This window comes from Strigops habroptila, chromosome 4 (assembly GCF_004027225.2).
Source record: "Strigops habroptila isolate Jane chromosome 4, bStrHab1.2.pri, whole genome shotgun sequence".
NCBI lineage: Eukaryota > Metazoa > Chordata > Aves > Psittaciformes > Psittacidae > Strigops > Strigops habroptila.
This window is the reverse complement of record NC_046358.1, coordinates 62,935,232-62,957,342: the sequence shown is the minus strand read 5'-3', so window position 1 is coordinate 62,957,342 and position 22,111 is coordinate 62,935,232. Positions and strand designations below refer to the sequence as shown.

Genomic DNA, 22,111 nt, shown 5'->3' with positions numbered 1-22,111 from the left:
AAGCTGCCGGAACTGCACAGCACAATTATCCTGCCAAGGAGATGTACAAGATGAGTTTCTTACCTCAATAGCTGAGCCTTGACCCAAAGCTTTCTTGAGTCCTTAGAAGGACACTGCCTGCCCGTGCCATTGAGTTCTTCTGGCCTTGGACGAAGCCTATGGGAAACATCTTGCAAAAGCAAATATCATCTGCTTGCGTGACTTTTTAGACCCTGGGAAGAGAAAGAGAGAGGAAATCCTAAAATACTGGAAAATACAAGCAGGATGGTGCATAAACTTCGTATTGTTACGTGTAGTGGTTCAGGAAACCATCCATAAAGTATTTTTTAAAAAATATGTCACAAAACTAGTTTCAAATGTTTTAACACAAATGTGTATGAAGTAGTAACATGCTAAACATGTCAGAAATCAGTTAATGTATTCAAACAACTTAACAACCCAGTGTTGTTAAATGTGTAATTCATTACATGAAGTCTTGAAAAAGACTTTAGTGGTTTTGCTTTATTTTTGGATATTTTGGAAATGTAAGTCTTTTATAAGGAACAAATTTCTGATTTTTTTCACCATGTATAGCTAGAACCCAGCGTAAAAATATTAGAGAGAAGAAAAGACTTCTTTCCCTACAGTATCTTTTTTCTTGATTTAACCTGTTTCATTTTCAGCGTTAGTTATTATAGTGCCTGGTCTTGCTCTTACATATTTCTCACGGTAGCAAAACTCCACTGAGGTTTCAGTCTTAATGGCAGACTTAGAGCAGCATTTTACAGTCCATCTCTTCACCTCTAAAACAGAAGTGCATTTCTTACTGACATCCAATTCTGAGGTGGCTTTTATAACTGTAATAAAATAATAACTTTAGGTAATTCCCTTGCTGTTCTGCTAGCAGCCAAATACAAGACCTACCAAAAAGGATAAAAAAAATAAAAGGATAAATAAAAGGATATATTTGGAATTGGCAAGCTTGCCAAATAAAACATCACCTCAACAGGGCCATGAATTTTAACCTGAATTGTAACAACAATGAATATGACCCTGACACATGGGAAAACAAAAGCCTGTTTTCTTGTCTAGTTGCCTGTTTTGTACATGCTACCTGAAATGTCATTACTGTAAAAAGTGGAAACATTCTCTGTTTCAGCCATATAACAACACCAAGGGGTTCCATGCTTTTAAATTCACCTTTTTCTTGACATTAAGGAGGCACAACTCTGGTCTCCAGCCATACCACAATTAATTTCTCCAACTTCTCATGCCCTAGACCTTGTGCTCCTTCTCTCTTCTGAAGCTCTGTCCAGGGCTTGGGGTGGCATGAAGGGCTTCTTTTGGGGCCCAGCACCCCCACTGAAATAGCTGAAATATCTGCATCTCCCCAGAGGGCTTCAGCTGCAATAGGAGAACATGGGTCCCAAAATCTAAGATTTTTAATAACATGCAAGACCAGATGATTCACATGTGACTGAAGTTTCTAGTGCAGTGGTTTTGCAAGACTAAGGATGTACCAAGCAGGCTAGTGTTCTGCTCAGGGAGACTGAGCCCACATTGCCACTTAATGCAAAAAAAATTGCTACACCTGCCTGGTGCCAAATTTTCTCCTCTGTCAATCAGCCTGAGCAACTGCTGTTGGAATCTGACCCTAATTACTAAACCATAAACCATTCCACCCCAGTTTGCTCTCCCAAAGGGCCAAAAGTCCTCTGGTGTTACCCACATTTTCTTCCTTCTTGTGCGCTCTCCCCATGACTGAGGGAGAGCTGAGTCTGGCAAAATAAGGTTGATTTTTACCACACTCAGTGCTGAGCTCTGTATTAGCATCTCTGACTTCAAGTCAGTAACTTGAGCTTTGCCCAAAGCTCCTTGTGTGGAAGGAAAGCTTCCAGGGACCAGCTCCTCTCGCAAAGCGTAACAGCATGAAAGCACTGATTGCTTTTGTAAAAGCTGACATGATTTTATAAAGTACTACCATTCCAGCAATTGTATAAATTGCATACAAACGAGACAATTAAAACGTGTTAATTTGTTTTAGAACCGTCAAGTCACACTAGAGCCTTTTAAATTAAAGATACAGTGAACTTAGCTGCCTTCAACACTAATGACAAGGATGATATAACAGGCTGGGCTTTGCTGTAAAATAGAGGACTACAGAAGTGTGGTTGAAATTATCATGCCTGAGTACTGGTGTCATGTACTGATGAGTATGTGCTGTACCAAATAATACAAAGTATTTTTCCCAGACAGTTAAACATATCTGCAAATATTCAAGGGGGTTTTCCCCCTGGCAATTTCAGAAATTTAGTTTTAGCGTTTTGCATCGTTTCTATACTAAATAGAACTCCAAGAACAAATGTGTTTCTGTACTGTATAAAACCATTTTGGTCTGAATGTTCTTTAGCCTATTTTCTTCCTAAACTATTATTAAGAAGTAATGCTAGACATGCACCATCTGAAACATAATATATTTGGTCTATAGTTTCATATTTTCTTTTAAATCACTATGCTCTTGCGATGACATGGGCTGCATATGGTGACTTACACTTTTCCAGACAAATGTCTGCACCTATAACATGCATCTGCTGAAGACTGTCTTCAATCATGTGAACTCTTTACAAGCAAAACATGTGGTTCTTGGTCTCAAATTCTCCTGCACGGTTGTCATTCAAAACAGATTTTCATTGTGCTGCAATGCGACATATTCATGTCTTTGTCATAAAACTAAGACTTTTTTTTTTCATTTCTCCTGCAGTTGTCAGTAAACTATCTGAATGAATTTGGTCAAATTTCAAGACAGAAACTATGTAACATAATAAATGGGCGTAGTTCTCTGAAAGAGCATCAGAGAAAGAGAAGAAACTACAAAGACTTTCATCAACACTTTCATCAAGGCTTCAGACAAGGGCCTGGAGTGACAGGATAAGGGGGAATGGCTTTAACCTGACAGAGGGGAAGTTTAGATTAGATATTGGCAAAAAGCTCTTCCCTGTGAGGGTGCTGAGGCGCTGGCACATGTTGCCCAGAGAAGCTGTGGCTGCCCCGTCCCTGGCAGTGTTCAAGGCCAGGTTGGACGGGGCTTGGAGCAACCTGGTCTAGTGGAAGGTGTCCCTGCCCTTGGCAGGGGGTTGGAACTGGATGAGCTTTCAGGTCCCTTCCAACCCAAACCAGCCTGTGATTCTGTGATTTCTGTGAAGATCTTTTTCCTTTACCAGCAAGTCTTGAAGTTACAGGAAAGATCCCCCTGCAAAGGACAGTCTCTCTCTCTCAACAAAGCTTTTAAAATATTACTTCTTTTTAACTTACATAACCTTTTACAATTTCATATTTCATTGATAAAGTGCTCCACATGGAAGGGAAAAATGGAATGTTGATTAAAGGAAATGGGCTAACTTACACTCTCTTATTTCTGAAACCTCAGTAATAAGACGATGATTTAACCTAGCAGATACCTCTTGGTTAGAGTCTTCAACTGATCCCTGCATTCAGCAAAGTACTGCCAGTGGTAAGCCACCATTCTTCTAGATACTACACTAGGGCCAGATGTCCCTTGGCACACTTAGGTTTCTAGCTTGAACCTAGGACTGCTGAAATAAGCCTTCTCTGCTGGGGTGGGGGAACACTGCTAAATCATTATTTCCTTCTAGTTGTACAATATTTTCATGTTCAAAGGTGGAATGACTCTTTTATACTGTGATTTTACAGTTTCAATGTGTACTGTCTGGCATGTTGGCTGGATGTTTTAACCTGTTTTCTCTTTTCCCTTTCATTATAAAGACCAACTTGGCAAGTGCAAGACAAAGCAGATGCTAACAATGTAGCTTATACAACCGGGAAACTATGTTTTCACACTGATTACCCTGTTCTGCAGCATCCACCTGGGGTAAGGTGAATCTACTGCCTTCTTCACAACACAAAAGGGGAAAGGGAAATGTTCCTAGAGCATGAAATACAGTTAGGGTTCAGTGACTCTGAATTTTGTCTTAAAAGAGCAATGCAAACATAACAATATATTAATCATATAACAATCTATATACACATGGGTATGCAATATATCATAGAATCATAGAATGATTTGGGTTGGAAGAGACCTTAAAGCTCATCCAATTCCAAGCCCCTGCCACAGGCAGGGATACCCTCCACTAGACCAGGTTGCTCAAAGCCCCATCCAATATACATTATGATGCAAATTCTGCGTAACAAAACCATTACGTATCTCATAATTTTTAAATTTAATTCATGGAGTATTGAGATTACCACCATATGAGAAAACACTAGTGTCTTGTATGTGCTTTTGATACTGCTTTCATTATATTCAAAAAGTTATTTGTCTGAATGCTATAGTCAAGTTGTGACATTTTAGGACTCATGTGTTTGCCTCAGGAGGGGAATGTATTAGAAGAAATATGATTAAGATGTTATATTCTGTTTTCTGTGAATTGATTGACATTAGACACTTATTTGCCATTTCATAACAGACAAAAAAGGGTCATTCTGTAAAGCTGAACAACAACCACAGACAATATGTTTTCACCTAGTCCATGTCACATCAAAGTCTAATCCACATTCGCCATAAAACTGGAAAGGACTAGGAACAGGTACAAAGGAACAAAAATAACCCTCGAAAAGTCTGCATCTATAAAACTTTCCCTTCTAGTTTTGTGGAATACTTTGTATCTGATTTTTCTATAATTAAACAAAAAGCCAATGTGATTTATCCACAAGTACCAAATACTTCACACTAACATCACCGTTTAAAATCATTTAGATACTGGTTCATTAATGCGGAGTAAGAATGGAACAGAGCTTCATTAATAGAGAGCAGATGTGAATTAGCTCACTGTCTTACCTGTGCCAAAGCCCACACTCTGCTACGAAATTAGAAGAGCATAACCTTTCTCATTCAAACGTGATTGTAAGAAATAAAAGTATTAAAGTACATTGAATTATTTTGAACATTATACTGAACGTGCAGGTTTTTTTATTTATCTAATTATTACATAGCATTTGAATTCTTAAGATGTATTTCTTACAAATATTTGAAGAAATAGTTTTAAATGGATGATGATTAGTTTCAGAACTGTACCATAAAAATGGTTTTAAGATTTCCTAGGTTTTGATCTGGCAACTATTTTTCCATGAGAGATCCTAATTAAAAACAAAACAAAACAACAAACAACTGATGATTAGATCTAGCACAAACATTACCTGTCTAGAATGTAAACTGAATTCTCCCTTTGAAATTTTCCAGAATCATTTTCCATGAAGTACATTACTGCAGCCCTCCTTAACAGTGCCAAACTGTGCTCACCCAATGTAAGGCCAGCTGAGGCCACGAAAGAAAAGAGCTTGTTGCCTTGTGCTCTCTTCAGTGGGAGCCCTGAGACCCCACGCCCCAGGCTTGTTGGCCAAAAGGAGCATGGCAGGAGGGCAGGAAGCTGCTTCATCGTATGATTTAACTAGATAAGTCCTTTCCAACAAGTCCTCCTTCTGCAGTGTCAGTTATTTCAATTTCCCCCTTCCTCACCATTGTCAAGGTCTGCGGTGATTCTGGGATGGTGAGGTCATTCTGGGATGAAGTCTGTTCTCTGCTCCTTTTTCTCCTCCTGTTTTGTTTGGTTTGGGTTGTTGGGGTTTTTTTTGGGGGGGGGAGGGGGTTAGGAGGGGTAGTGTTTTGTTTGCTTTTTTGGTTTGTTTTTTTTTGTTTGTTTAGTTGGGTTTTTTTCTCCTGATGGTGTCAGAAATAGTTCACCATCACAGAAGGGAAAGGTGAAGCTGCTACCATTGGTATGACAGATGTGTTTTGTGTCATTTGACCAAGATGAATGGTTACACTTTGTGTGATGCTGGACTCTATAACACCACAGGGAGTTTTACTGCCTGTGTCTGTAGCTCAGATTTACACTGGTGCAACCCAGAGCCCAGTTTAGGCTTTTTGCTCTGTCTTACACATTGGCAATTTCACTGTGAAATGAAATGAAACTATCTTAATCCTATTTTATCATAGAGATATTGGGCCTGTTGCCTTCTATGACAGCCACCTTTTCCCTGCTGTGAGTCTATAATTCACAGCAGGTTTTGTTTCTTCAGGAGAAAGCTAATCCTCCTTGTTAAGACTGCATTTAAAATTACATGACTGCCACAAAGAGGGACTCAAAGGACAGAAGCAAGAACAGAGCTTTGCAGTTGACTCGCAGGTTGCAAGCATTAGAAGATAGGCCAAATGGGATGGATTTATAAACACGCTACGTCAATTCTCTGCCTTTGTGATAGTGGTGGCAGAGCACTGTGAAGCTGCAGCAATGGGAACTCAGTCTTTCGCTGAAAACCAAATCCAAAAAAAAACCAGAACCACAGATATGAGGGAACTGATACTAATGAACTGTTAAATGTGCAAGCTAATTCTTGTTTTTAATGAGATGTTAATTTGTTCCAGGTTCAGTTTCTCCACTGTATAAAACAAACAGCCACAGGAGGTGAAACTGAAGTTGTAGATGGATTTCATGCATGCAATAAGTTGAAGGAAAAAAATCCTCAGGCATACCAGGTCCTGTCCTCTATTGCTGTAGACTATACAGATGTTGGGAGGGACTACTGTGATTTTGCTGTGCAATGTAAACAAAGGATTATAGAGTGAGTAGTTTCAACATGGAAAAATAAAATCCCTTTTGTACAGCGAGTTTTGTCTGCTCCTGCCACCTTGTGGGAAAACACTGGTTTAACTTGGTCTGTAGTTATTTTGGGGGGTTGGGAGGTTTATGTGGTTTTGGTTTTGAAGCAATTTAGATTAAGAACTATATGCTAGAAAAAGGTCAAATGCAAATGTTTATAATCTCTTCTGAATTTAAAAAGCTTATGATTCTACAATTAAAGATTATAGAAAATAGAATTTTGAGCTAATTAAATGTCTACATTTTCTCCTGATTATCCCTAATTAGGCTTAATTATAAAATCCAGTGCAATAATAATCTGAATTTCACTATAGAAACATACTGAAATTCCAGCAGGAGAGTGCAGTTGTTGTTTAACTGTCTTAAAATGTTTCAGTAACATAATACATGCCTTTTCCTTTCCTTCTCTGTTTCCTAGCGTGGATTCCAGAGGCCAAGCAGTTCGCATCAATTATAATAATGCAACAAGAGACACAGTGTTTGACATAACAGCTGAAAAAGTGAGGCCGTTTTATGCAGCTCTAAAGGAATTCAATGATTTATTAAACAGTGCAGAACTCAAGTTTACTCACAAGCTGAAACCAGGTCAGTAAGATACTTCTCCTTGCAATGATTTTTCAAATGTTTTTCCTAGCAGCCAAAACACTTGAGCACTGTTAGCACTGGTACTGAGAGGAGATTTCAGTCCTTCCAGCACCAATTGTATTTCATACTGTGTCTTTACATTCATCTCACAGATTTCTTTTGCCATTGCTACACTATAAAGGAAAAAAAAAAAAAAAAAGGCGGGGAGGGGTGACACCACAGTCTGTCTATTGATGAGTCCAATGTATCTTTATACTACATCAAAACCCCATACGTATAGGAAATTGTAACTTGTCATATCAGTAGTACCACAGATGGGAAATAACATGTGTAAAACTGCTGTGCCACCCCAGTTCAGTGCCTCTTCATTAAATGATACAAAATCACATACTTTTTCCTCTGCTTCACTTGATGCAGAGTATCGACATTAAGTCAAATGATATGGAGGGGGGGAGGGTGTGGTTATGACACTTTGTTAGTGGGCACCTTCCCAATGGCTGCAGGAACTGCACAACATCTGGAAGATGATAATGATACAGATGCACAATGTGCATAACGCTGAAGGAAGATGAGCAGCGCTGTGGAGAATCCAGTCTTTGCCTTTGCTCAGGCACCCAATGCCAGAGTAATGCAGGATGAATTACTGAAGGCCTTTGCTGCTGTGCTGCTTTTCCTGGATGCAAGACATCTGGAGGCAGATTTGCAGATGTGCTAAGTTCTCTAAACGTCAGCTAGAGTTGTACGGGACTGTGTTCTTAACATAAAACATGCTGCAAAAATGCCCCTTAGTCTTTAAAGTCTGTGCATATATTTAACTACTTTGGCCTTAATTTCTGTTCTTTCATTCCCCAGCTATAAAATAAAGATATGAATAGTCCCTCATCTCTCAAAAGATGCTACAAAAGTAAATTCATCAGTGTATCTGACTGCTTCATGTACTATGATGATAGTGTCTTTAAAATGTTGATGAGGAAATTAATCTCCCTCTATCAGGAACATGAAATAAAATAATTTATAAGATCATATAATAAATAGTAAAACAAAGTACCTCACATTACATTAGTACCATCTACCCCATCAATTAATGCACCAAAATGGTGGTAGAAGTGAGGGGGAGAAAGCAAGACATACTATAAGGATATTTAATTAGAGGTGCATCATAACAGTGGAACACAAGGGAGAAAAACTAAAATAGCATGCTCGCCTTCATGATGTGAGTTCCTAACTTTCAATGGCTTTAGTTCTCATAGAAGTCTTTTGAGGAGGATAGCAATGAAGGATGTGTATAGTATGAATAATACCATACTGATCAAATAAAAATAATCCTTTGGCTTTCACCCTTTTTTTCCTTCGTGTGGATTTGCTGCAGTTGCCTTTCCCTTCAAAGGCCTGCTTTTCTCAGCATGGACTCCTCTACCACTCCTGGTTATACCAGACAAGGAGCAGAGGTCGAAAGGGACCTCCCCTCTCTAGTTGAGAATGACCAGTAAATTAAAATTACTGTGTCGTTGCTGTGTATCTCCAGCTGAGCTACTTGAAATTATTGCTCCCTAACTGATGATATAAGTCTATTTCCATGTTCTGTTTGAAGGAATAAACTATAACATACCACATATTAAACATCTCTTTACAGGAGACATAATGACATTTGATAACTGGCGTGTGCTTCATGGTCGCCAAAGCTACCCATCGGGTTCAGGAGTGACTCGTCACCTGGAAGGTGCCTATGCAGACTGGGATGTGGTCATGTCAAGGCTCCGGCTCCTAAGGAAGAAGATACTGAACAGGGACTGAGCTTTCTTCTAACTAGAATGAGCAAAACGTAGATTGTTTAATCTCAATAATGGCAAAAAAAACCCCAATAAAAATTGTGTTGTTTTTTCAGAGGCTAACATCACAAATGTATTTTTAAATTCCATAAGAAACCTGTTGTTCATAAAAATTTAAGACTTATCTGTGTCTCTGAACCCATAAAATGCATTGCTACCTCTGTCAGTTTATTTGCATTTTAAAACCAATGTACAAAATGGCTTGAAAGATTATCACTTTACTGGGCTGACTGGGTATCCCAATGCCTTCCGTGGCCTTTACAGATATACCTGCCCACCCTAGGATGCTTGGGAGGCAGCATCAAAAAAGAGCTTAAAGTATTACCTACTAAAGGTTTGTTATCAACATCATCTTCCTTTATTTTCAGAGAGGCATTCTTTATTGCATAAATCATAACTAAAATTCATTATCAAAACTAACAACCTTTGCTGTGGAGTTAATTCCATATACACACTTTTCTAGGTAGAACTAGAAATGCTCAGAAATGATTGATATATACCAGAGAATGTGTCGTATTAATTTTCCTCAGCATTAGGAATACAAATAAATCTCAGTGTAGAGGTTGCAGATAGGGTCAGAAATCCCATCAGGCGCTGTGCACAGACATAATTAAGATGTGCAGGGCAGGCAGACTTTTGAGTAAATTCAAGAGGAGGAATACTGCTTGGCAGCTATAAACCACAGAGCACAAGAGGTGGTTATTGACTCAATACTTGACAGAGAAGTGGTGACTGAACTCAGACCTGGTTTTGTTGCACCAAAAACAAGAGCATGCCTCTGACAGTCTTGGTCTGCAGGATGTTTTCCTCTCGGTTGTATTCTGAAGAGAGATGATTACACTATGTAAAAATTACTGAAGCTGAAGTAGTGGGGTTTTTTCCCCCACTATTCAGATTCCAAATTTAAAGAGAAATAATTAAAACCCACTTGTTCTTATACAAAACAATATGTCCCTGAGTTTACTTGTCACTGTCCCTATAGCTGTGGAGTTAACAGGACAGCATCACACTGTGCTGTGACCCTGACAAAATAACCACATCTCCACCCTCAGATCTGCTCTGTCCAACCATTTGTTTTCAAACTCTTCCTTGAAAGTCAAATAAATACTAGTTTATTCCTAGTAGGCTAAAACAATAGGACTGTAACTACTGAATTGAAACCTCAACATAGCTGAGACCCTAACATCAGCCTGCAAACACTTCAATAGCTTCTACTCATCATTTACAGGCAATGGATATCCCAGCTGAATAATCAAATAAAACTAAATAAGACTTTGGTCATGAGCTAGCATAGGGCATTCAAATCTATTCCTCTCTATAGTGAATAGTGAAATGTTTTTATCAAAGTTACAGCATTAAGACATAGCATAACAAAACTGGCTTTTAGTGGCAATTTGTTTGTGCCTTCTTTAATAACTAATTTTGGAAATATGAGAAAAGTATTTTTTGCCTTTGCTATCAAAGGGGGAAAAGATGAGGAAAGGTTAATAGCTATATTCTGTAAGACACCAGCACTACTGTGCTTCACTGTGGTATTTTCCATACAACAATTGAGTGAAGAATGCAATTTGTAACTTCAAAACAAGACATCTTGGGATTTATACCAATGGTAAATAGGGAAGAGATATTTTCTGCTTTTATTCTGTACTTTTCCAAAAACTGTTTTATTCACATTTCTGCTTATTAAAAACTATTATGGAACTGATTACTGTTTTGGGCTTGTATCTAATCTTACACATAACATCTTGCACAAAGATATTAAGCCATTATTTATTTACAAGTATTTGTAAATACGATTACCTGGCCACTTCCTACCATCCATTTGCCTCATATTTTCCCACCACTCAGAATAGCTGAATAGGGACTACATTAAGACCAGGTTGGACAGGACTTGGAGCAAGCTGGTCTAGTGGAAGGTGTCCCTGCCAGTGGCAGCAGGTTGGGATTGGATGAGCTTTAAGGTCCCTTCCAACCCAAACCAGTCTGGGATTCTATGATTAGACCTGTATCCATTCAGGTTTGTCCTGTATACTTAACATATAGTTAAACTACAACTAAACCCACAGCTTTGAATAGCTGCTGGGTAAACAAAAAGTCAAAACCAAACCCAACCGACGAACCAACCGCAGCCCTGCAGAGGACTTGGGGTGTTGGTTGATAAGAAACTGAATATAAGCCGGCTTCAATGTGCTCTCACAGCCCAGAAAGCCAACCGTGTGCTGGGCTGCATCAAAAGGAGCATGACCAGCAGGCCAAAAGAGGTGATCCTGCCCCTCTACTCTGCTCACGTGAGACCCCACTTGGAGCACTGTGTACAGTTCTGGTGTCTTCAACATAAAAAGGACTTGGAGCTGTTGGAGCAAGTCCAGAGGAGGCCACGAGGATGATAAGAGGGCTGGAGCACCTCCCGTATGAAGACAGGCTGAGAGAGTTGGGGCTGTTCAGCCTGGAGAAGAGAAGGCTGCGTGGAGACCTCATAGCAGCCTTCCAGTATCTGAAGGGGGCCTATAAGGATGCTGGGGAGGGACTCTTCCTTAGGCACTGTAGTGGTAGGACAAGGGGTAATGGCTTCAAACTTAAACAGGGGAAGTTTAGGTTAGATATAAGGAGGAAGTTCTTTAATGTGAGGGTGGTGAGGCACTGGAACGGGTTGGCCAAGGAAGTTGTGAATGCTCCATCCCTGGTGGTGTTCAAGGCCAGGCTGGACAGAGCCTTAGGCGGCACGGTCTGGTGTGAGGAGTCCCTGCCCATGGCAGGGGGTCTAGATAGGGCAAGGGGTAATGGGTTCAAACTTAAACAGGGGAAGTTTAGGTTAGATATAAGGAAGAAGTTCTTTACTGTGAGGGTGGTGAGGCACTGGAATGCGCTGCCCAACAAAGTTGTGAATGCTCCATCCCTGGTGGTGTTCAAGGCCAGGTTGGATGGAGTCTTGGGTGACATGGTTTAGTGTGAGGTGTCCCTGCCCATGGCAAGGGGGTTGGAACTGGATGATCTAAAGATCCTTTCCAACCCTAACTATTCCATGATTCAATGATTCTATATATCCTCACCTTCTTGAACTGTCTACATTTTCCAAAAATATCAACGCTATATAAATAAGATAATAATTATTTAAAAGGCAGCTTTGCACATCACAAGCATACGCCACATACACAGGGAAGATGGGCAGGTGTAGGAGTGCTGTGGCTCCAGGCTCCCAACAGCACAATCACCCTGCCTGTATGCAATATACAGCATATAAATCCTTCACTATCATATACAAATATAATTCAAGCTACTGTATGCTCAAAAAAGTATTGCATACAGAATGGAGTACAAATAATGGTCAAAACTGTTCATGAGTAGAAATGTGAAGTTCTGCCCAAACCAAATCTAACTACACCACCGTGGGGCACTATACGCAGTGTAACTGAGGAAGGGTCAGACTACCCACACTGACCTGATGAACAACCAAAAAGTTGGTTTCTGGCCTCAAATCTGCTGCTCAACTTCTAGGACCCAGCTACCATCTACATCACAAATTTTAATCCTAATCACCTTTCCATATTACTGCAGTCGTACTAGGAAAAGAGAGTATTTCTGTAACTGTCTGCAAAGTAGATCTCCTGTTGAGTTTACTGATCCCTGCTCAGGCTAAATAATGGAGGAAGCCTCCCATGGGTTTATTTCCCCTTCCTCTCCAAATCCACACTGAAGAATGTGATTGCAAAGCTTTCAGATAGGTCTAGCTTCCGACCTGCCTTCAATACTGACATGTGAAGGTCACCCAGCATGGATACCCCAGCCTTCGTAGGCTACCAGGCCCAACTGTCTCTACCATCTTACAGCAGCAAGAAAAATTGTCTGGTTTTAGATGTTTGCAAAACAATTCTGAAGAAGCATTGGGCTATATCCAGAGGTTTCTAATGGGCATGATTTCACTTAGCTGGTAGCCCAGGAGCTATAATGCCTTGTTACCTTTGTGCTGTTCATGATACATCAACTATACAGCTGTGGTTGGATGCTGCATCTAGTGGGCTCACAGCACAGGTGGAGAAACAAAAAAAACCATGTATCCATTTTGTTACTTGCAAATGCTTTTTCTCTTTTGTCTTAGTGTTCTTCTCCTGCCATAGTATTTCGTAGCAGTGGATGTTGGATCCAACCCCATGGCACTGTTTCTACGTACTATTTTTTAAATATCTTTTTATATATCAAATTTCCAGCTAGTTTTTAAAGCTTGCAGAAAGTAAACAGTGGTTTGGGCATATCAGTACTCTCATACCTCCATGGCTCACTTCAGCACATCTCTGCTTTAGCCACTGCTGAGCTACCTGCAGCATGTGCCACCCATGTTTTGGCTGGGTGGACAGTAAACCTGATTGCAGAGAGATTTCCAAGTGCTTGCTGTGGGAAGAAAACTGGACTAGCTGCCCAGCTTTACAAGTTGAAATGCGTTGCTACATATAAGTCCAGAGTTACATAAAATGTTATTTGTATATATATGTACACCATGTATGTACAGCAGGCACTAGCTGCTCCCTAATGTTCTTCAAGTATTCAAAAAGACATTTAGCAATTACGCTCCGGCTCCATTGGTACTTTCAGGCTTATTTGCTGTACTCATTTTTACTGTAGGTTGGAGAAGTAGTTATAGTCATTAAAATAATGATCACTTTGTGACTGATTCTTCCTTACTCTAAAATACCTTCAGCTTCCAAGTTACTTGTACAAGTTAACAGAGTATAAAGCACATGCTGCTGCTTAAAATTCACACTTCTATAATTTCACAGGAAATTAAATGCAGCCTTTCATCACAAATGCAAATATATTACTTCTGTGCTGGTTTTGGCTGGAAAATCTGTATTTATTCTGTACTGTGTTTTGATCTGAAACAAATTAAAGAACGTGCTTTGCAATCTTGTCTCAAATTCTCCCTAGGGCAAATGAGTTTTTATTCTACCTACACATTCGTAAAGCTAACTGTCACTTCGGGGCAAGTCCATATTTGAAAGATTCATGCTGGAAATCTGAAATCACTTTTGGTAAAAGCTAACATAATAAATATATTTATACACGTTTTAAAAACTTACAGCAAAAATCTCCCCACCCTGTTATGCCAGTCCAGTAGCACATAAGAGACCAAAACACAGAAAGAGCACAAAAATCCCCTTTAAAAACCAAATAAAAACAAAAAGTCCACCCCACACATAAACAAAAAGGAAAATAAATCACAACTGCTCATACAAAACCTATTTGTCCATGCAACACCTGATTAAAGTCTAGGAAAGGGAATTATCAAAGCCAGGGAACCAGCTACATCACCTATAGAAAATAGCCATAGTATCAGACTTTAACTATAGCACAGACATAGCAGCTATATGGGATGTTTCTGACTGAAACCATTCTCATTATTGACACAGGATGAGAGCTAAGAGAAGGGGGTGAGGGCATTTTGCAGCCATCCTTTCTGCCCTGGTGCTGGTGCTGTGAGGACCAAGGTGTGGGCAGGATGGTGGTACCACTCTTCCTGGAGGAAAAGGGAGGGGAGAGGGTATAACTCCCAGTCTTCTGCAACATCTCCTGCAGGAAGGTGCTGGGGAACAAAAAAAGCACCTAGAGCAACAAACAAGTTACTGTTTTCTCTGGCTACTTAAAAGGATCTTCAGCAGAGCCATGGCAATTCAGAGAGGACACAAGGCTGCTCTGCATTTTGTCAAGGGCCTCTGGTCAGCCAAAGGGTTAGGAGCTGCTTTTGGGATCTTTGGTAAGATATGAGCTGATTTAGTTAGCAGAATATATTTAAAGTCAAATGTTTTATGTATTTTTAATGACATTTTTTAATAGGTGTAAGTGGCCAATAACTTTAAAGCAGGCAGAGGATTTTCTTTGTTGCCATGCCATGACACATGTCTTTTCGCCATTTGCTCAAGCAAAAGAAGGCAGGAGGTCTAACATGTGGGTAGCAGAGCGTGGTTTCTCTATCATCCTTTCTTTCCAAGCAGTCATTTAGATCAGTAACTATTCGTGTTGGCAATAATCAAGCTATGCATCTCTTTCAAGTTATTTCTGGGAGCATTAAAAGCAGCAAAGATCACAGAGCAACAGACATGGAGAAGACACAGCAATTCTCAGAGTATGTCATACTCAGTTTCTGAAATCTTGGCCTGCTGTTTTTTCTTTAATCAAACAGGAATGCCGTTAGGAAAATGTGCTAAGGGCCATATAATGCCCTTGAGAGGAAGCGGGTGAGAAGGCTGCTGCAGCGAGCTCTGCAGCAGCATACCTCTGAAATGCTGCTTGTGATGGAGGAGCTGGTTTAACTCTTAGTTTTCATCCATTGCCATTATTTCCATCGTTATTAATTTAAAAAGCATAATTTAATTGGTTTTTCATAATGAGTAGCTAGCAAAGCTAAAGGAACCATCAGTGTTGGAGGGCAAAACATTGTCTCTTCTAATGTGCTTCATTCATCTCCAGAGCTAAGGATTTACCTCTGACTTATTTTTCCTAGTCAGGTTAATTCTTCTTGAGTAAGAAGCTGCAGCAGAGAGGTAACCTCTGGGGTGCTTCAGAGTCTGCTTCTGGCTACACGTGCTGTGGGAAAAGCTCCTTTCCCGCTCTGGGATTTAACCAGCCTAGCAGATTTCCACTGGGTTATCTGAATTTCTTTCCCTGGACTCAGTGTTCGCAGCCTCATAGCAGCAGCAATACAAACATAAGCTGCAGCACAAAGCCATCTTCTTTGTATGGGAAGTAAGTGAAGGCCAAAAGCTAATGTGCAGGATTATGCCTGTGGTTAAACTGGGGCCTTGGGTATCAGGTTTCAGTCACTTTTCTGGGAATTTTCTGGGAATTCAGATGAAATTTGTGGAAACATAATGAGATCAACATCTTGTGAGAGAGGCCATTAAGGTCCAGTAAGAAGAAGTATGGCTGATGAGGTTACAGCCTTACGCTAGCCAGAGGAAGACAGTCAAGTCCTGTTCCATTTCTGGATGCAACCTGCAACCTAATACAAGCCAAGCTGAGTTAAACTCTCCTAAGTGAAGTTCAATCACCAAACCCTGCTGCAGCTGGAAGCCTTGCACCAGCCCTGCCTCCCCCCAGCCCTTGGCCTGCTCACTATCCCTGCCCTCGTGTAAGGGATGGAGGGCACGCAGCTGGGAAGCACAGCAGCCAAGGGGAAGCCAAGATTCAGAGGAATTTATTCTCCACCATATGAGTAAGGTAAACCAGCATGATAAGAAAAACAGAGCACGTTGTTGCAGCCCAGACAGATGTTTGGTGTCAGATGCATCACACTCTGTACAGCCCAGCCACATATGTTGGAAAAGCACTTTGTGGATGATTTATCACATCACTGTGCCAAAGGAGCTGAAAAGCCCCCTGAAAGTTTTCCATTTAGTACTAATATGATCCTCCCTGACATTTTCAACATTACTGTTCAAAGCAGGTCACGGAGCAGGGGGGGGAATTTTCACCATCCCCTGGCTTGCTGGCAGTACTACCCACCAAGGAGAAGAAACCCACATTAGGCACTAACAGTCTCTCATTAAAAGGGGGGAGCTCTGCATCCACCTCTGCATTGCTCTGCTCTTGGTGACTTTCAACCATGCAGAGCTCCGATCCCTGCTGCAGGGCATACTGCAGCAGTGGCGGGAGCACAGAAACAGCAGATGCCCAAGTTAGGAAGGGACAGGGTCATAGCACTGTGATTTTTAAGCAAATTAGTACCAACAGCTCTTCACATGACCACTTGCTGAACAGGGAAGCCTGGGGAGAGGCTGTGGCTCCCAACGGCTTCTTGGGTAGCAGGACCACTCCCTCAATCCACAGGGAAACCAGGGCTGCCCACCAAGAACAAAGCTCTAGTACCTACTGCAGAAATCACTAATCACAAGTGCTATTGGTGACCTCACAGGAAAATGCTTAAAAATAGCTAAAGAATGAAAAGCATATAGCCACTAAGAAATATACCACATAGGTAATACTATAACTACATGGGTACTACTATGACATAGAATCCTAGAATAGTTTGGGTTGGAAGGGACCTTAAAGCTCATCCAGTTCCAACCCCCTGCCATGGGCAGGGACACCTTCCACTAGACCAGGTTGCTCCAAGCCCCGTCCAACCTGGCCTTGAACACTGCCAGGGATGGGGCAGCCACAGCTTCTCTGGGCAACATGTGCCAGCCCCTCAGCACCCTCACAGGGAAGAATTTCTTCCCAATATCTAACCTAAACTTCCCCTCTGTCAGTTTAAAGCCATTCCCCCTTGTCCTTACATGCCCTTGTAAAAAGTCCCTCTCCAGATTTCTTGTAGGCCCCCTTTAAGTATTGGAAGGCTGCTATAAGGTCTCCCCTATGAATATTCCCTTTGAAACCTAATGCTAGGTACCCCAGGAATAATCTTGTACATTATGGACGTACATTCCCCTCATCAAACTATCCACTTCTAACACTATTCATGCTGGCAAAGTGAGGTAGAAAGTCAAACAGCCTGGGACCTAACACAACAATCCTGGTTCAGTGGTTGGAAACATGACTTTATGCAGTGCAGAGGGCTGCAGCCCAGCACCCAGAGCGGCACAGCCCCGCATATATGAAGCAGCAGGAAACACACAACAGGGGACAGGCTGCAAGGTGTCATCCAGAGCTGGACACACCAGAGACCTTCAGCATCTCACTCCAGAGCTTTGGTTAACAGCCTCCTCACCTCTGTTATCCAGGAGGTGAGCCTACCAAGACTCACAACACACCCATCCCACTCTGACTTCAGAGGTCCCAAGGCCCAGTGCAGCTCCACAGCATGCTTGAACCCCCAGCAGCACATCCCACCTGACTCACCTGAGCTGAGCAGAGCAGTACCAGCACCATCTCAGGGGCCAAAACCAGAGGACTCCTCCCCAGCAGCTCAGGTGCTGCACCAAACGCTCATGAAGATGTTCAAAGCACCATCCACACCTGCTGCTGCCTCCCCACCAAGGAGAAGAAATCCATGTTAGGCACTAACAGTCTCTCATTAAAAGGGGGGGAGCTCTGCATGCACCTCTGCATTGCTCTACTCTTGGTGACTTTCAACAGTGCAGAGCTCCGGCCCCCACTGCAGGGCACACAAAACCCCAGAGCTGCTGAAGACACTGGTGACATGGTGTGTACTAGCACTGGTTTACATAGGATAGAAATTGGGTTTCCAAGTCATGGACCCAACTTGAAAAAATCACCATAGTGCAGGCTAAGGATTAGCCTAAGGATAAGCATTGACACAGTCTGACATTTGTTACCTTCTACAGAAGGCTTTGCTGAGGTTATGAATCTGCATCCCAGATCTCCCGGAAGTTAGCACATAGGGCAAGTTTGGCTCTACAACTGCCTCTCCTTGTCAGATCAAATGTCTCATGTGAGTAAACACGTTTCTATTCTTATTTTACTCAGAGGTTTATTTGTCCAGAATAAAGTGAAGAATCAATAACCCTTGAAAGCCTCTTTTTTCCTTTCAAGTATTTTTGTTTAGTCCACATGGCCTATAAATCTGAAAGCGTCTTGGACAGAGGTATAGCTCCAGTCAGATTTATGTGGCCAAGGAGCCATATTCTATGCTTTGCAGCTAGTGATTTTGGCAGTATTTTTAGGCTCTTGTTTAGGAAACGAAAGATGGGATGAGCTCAGATTTTCTGCTGCCATGAACAACCATCCTCACTCATAAGCACATCCCTCACTACTCCTTGCGAAGGGAGAAAAATGCTCTCTCAAAAAGGGTTGTTGAACATACAAGTGGCGTGAGCTCATGGATTTATTTCCTTCACAGGGCATGTTTCAGAAATATTAAAGAAAAATAAAAGACAAGAAAAATCTGAAACAGCAAGGCCTCCTCTCACCACTCGTGGTCCCCTGAGTGCTCTTGCCTACAAGAGCAAGACCCAAGGACACTGACCCAAGGACTTGTGCAAAGGCCACCACTCTGCTCAGCTAAGGGCAAAGGAAACATCATAAACCACAAATGTGTGTGAGAGATGGCTATCACAGTGTTAAGCACAAACATCAAACCAGGAATGAAAAACATCATGTTCAAAACTCAGCATTGCTGCAACTGCCCTATCAATGTGAATATATTGTTGAGCTGAGTGTGGAGGAGCTTGAGTGAACTCCAGTTCCTTTCTCGGTCAGGCATCAGGGTACCAGCACAGCCCTGAAGCTGGCTAGATATGCAGAGAAGGGCTAATTAAAACGTGCTTACACTTCACTAACTCCAGTGATCACCACTGCAGGGAACACAAGTGTATGGCATATTTGAGGACAGGGGCAGTCGCAGCAAGTCTGTGTTGCTGGCTGAGCAGTAGGTGTATCTGTGAGAGGACATCCCTCCCACCAGGAGGTCAGTGCTAGAGAGGAGTCCTTATCTCCAGCAGCAGGGGCTCAGAAGGGTTAAAGCCAAAGGGTGGTTAAAGCCAAAGGAGCTCTGAGCATTGCCAGCCAATGCTCAGAGCTCACATCCTCCCTCTCAGGCTGCAGGGAGCAGAGACAGCAGTACTAAGAAAAAACAAAGGAACCTCCAGGGGTGCCACTGTCTGAAAGCTTTGCACTATGCCTCCACCAGAGCCAAGCCCTGCACAGGGTTATTAGGATCAAACAAGGCAGAGACTCCTGGTTTTACTATTCCAGCCAGCCCAGCAGATCAGGGCTGATAGCACAGCAAGACTTCAAATAGGCTGCGGATCTGCTGCTTGAATGCATTAACTGTGGTGCTTGATTTCAACTGAGTAATGGTGTTGAACACCACTTGGCTGGTTAAACACGGCTCTCCTAGCAGATATGTACCTTCTCCTCCAAGTAACACTGTGTCAACACAAGCTCACATTTTCCTCTGAGCCCCACACCCTGTCAATACACAGAAAAGCACACACGCACACAAGGCAATATTGACTGATGGCGTTTGAGAACATGAGTTTTCAACAGGAAAGTCAACAGGAATTACTTTTTGGACACTTGTATTATTTGAGTTGTGCAGAATGAACATGTTGTTATAACTCCTGTTTGAAAACTTAATGTTCACCTGCAACCCATAAGCATGGAATCAGCTCCATCAGAGCACCCTGTGAAGACCATTTTTGCTTCCGATGTAATAGCCTTCAACCGCAGACAAATCTCATTTGGATCAAGGTGGAAAATACCTTTGGAAACCAATCTGAGGAAAGCAGAAAAATATGTTTTTCTTTAACTGAGGATCTTTTTTGCTCTTGAATTGCTAATAATATTATATGTCTTCATCTACATTTTTGTGTGTGCTGTAAGTGTTCATAATGCCAGACTCAAAGAAAAATGATGAAGTAGCAATAAATGATTTAAAGAAAAAAAAAAACCAAACACAAAATTTTTTTGGCTCTGATTGGGTCTATGCAACTCTTAGTACTTTCGTCAACTTTGCTAAGTTATTTAAATCAAAAGAAGGATAATTGGTGCTTTTAATGAATAGCTCTGGTAATTCTTTTATTTAATCCCATAGATTATTGCACTTCCTAAAATAAAATACAAAATATCTTTTTATATTTTCCTGCTGAACTGATCAAAATATTTGAAGAAGTGTAAAACCAATGGTCTGCCCAGATCAGGAAGGAAAGCAGATCTCTTAGCACACTTGAGAACTAACATAAATAATAGGAGCACTATTAGACTCTTTTCTATAGATACTTCAAGTGTATCCCTCCTGAGCAATGACTTGTTAAATAGCAACCCCCTAGGTAGTTGGTTATATGGAGACACCTAAGGAGATGACAGAAATGCTAAACAACTTGTACCTAAACTTATATAGCAAACCAGCCACAGCTTACAAGAGACACATGCTAATGCTTTCATCAGTTTCTGCCTGGGCCATCAGCACAGATGATGAACACAAAAACTCTTTCTGGAAAAGCAATATTTCCAGAGACAACATCCAGAGTCATTTAAAGTACAAATTACTTCTTTTACCTGTACCTATATTCACATAGTATGTGCAGCAAAGCTTGATCTCTTTTCCAAAAGGGCAGCCTCTGTATCACCCAAAAATATCACTTTAGAGCTCAGGGTACCTTTCTGTTTGGAAGGAAGACTTTAAGTGTTGCAAATATCAAGGTAATGTTACCAAAGACAACTGAAAAGGCTTTGGTCAAGACCACTGTCTTCCTGCCACAGAGAAATCAAAGACAGGGCCAGTCTGGGCATGGCAGAGGGCAACTGGAGAAAACAGACACATCAGCATCAGCCCTGAGATGAGTATTTCCGGAATATTTTAAGGGCTGTGCTTTACATGGCAAAAAATGAAAAAGTAAAATATCACCAAAAAAAAAAAAAAAAAAAAAGCCACTGCTTAATTCCGTTTTTAAAGATGCTCATGATAATGTAATTTCCAGATATTTAAACTCTGGGGCAACTCAGGGTGAAAATATGTTGGGCAGGACTCTGTCTTTGATGCCAGTTTTTAATTTCCAGGCTACTGGCTTATACTGAGAGTAGGCTGGGCACTTGATGCTTAGCTATGAAAACAAGCTAAAACATGGAACAAGAAAAAGCCCCCAGCAACAAACTGAATGATCACATTGATGCATTCCCAAAGGTGAACCTAGGATGTGGGAACAACAGAGCTAACAGCTTACAGGTCCACTTTCTCTAATGAACCCATAGATAGAATCATAGAATCATAGAATCGTAAGGGTTGGAAAGGACGTTAAGATCATCTAGTTCCAACCCCCCTGCCATGGGCAGGGACACCTTGCCCTAAACCACGTGGCTCAAGGCTCTGTCCAACCTGGCCTTGAACACCGCCAGGGATGGAGCATCCACAACCTCCCTGGGCAACCCATTCCAGTGCTTCACCACCCTCACTGTAAAGAACTTCTTCCTTATATCTAATCTAAACTTCCTCTGTTTAAGTTTGAACCCATTACCCCTTGTCCTACCACTACAGTCCCTAAGGAAGAGTCCTTCCCCAGCATCCTTGTAGACCCCCTTCAGATACTGGAAGGCTGCTATGAGGTCACCACGCAGCCTTCTCTTCTCCAGGCTGAACAGCCCCAACTTTCT

General features: G+C 41.5%; 1 protein-coding gene across 2 annotated transcripts in view; it reads left to right on the top strand.

Moving 5' to 3' along the window:
- BBOX1 (gamma-butyrobetaine hydroxylase 1) overlaps nt 1–10,775 on the top strand; it is a 36,985-nt gene extending 26,210 nt beyond the window's left edge. For both annotated transcript variants that reach the window (XM_030484062.2, XM_030484063.1), the window contains exons 5-8: nt 3,763–3,868; nt 6,422–6,618; nt 7,075–7,241; nt 8,875–10,775. In XM_030484062.2, coding sequence (XP_030339922.1) covers nt 3,763–3,868; nt 6,422–6,618; nt 7,075–7,241; nt 8,875–9,035 — 631 coding nt within the window. In that variant the 3' untranslated portion in view covers nt 9,036–10,775. The remainder of the gene's footprint in view (nt 1–3,762; nt 3,869–6,421; nt 6,619–7,074; nt 7,242–8,874) is intronic.
- Nucleotides 10,776–22,111: the final 11,336 nt, after the last annotated feature.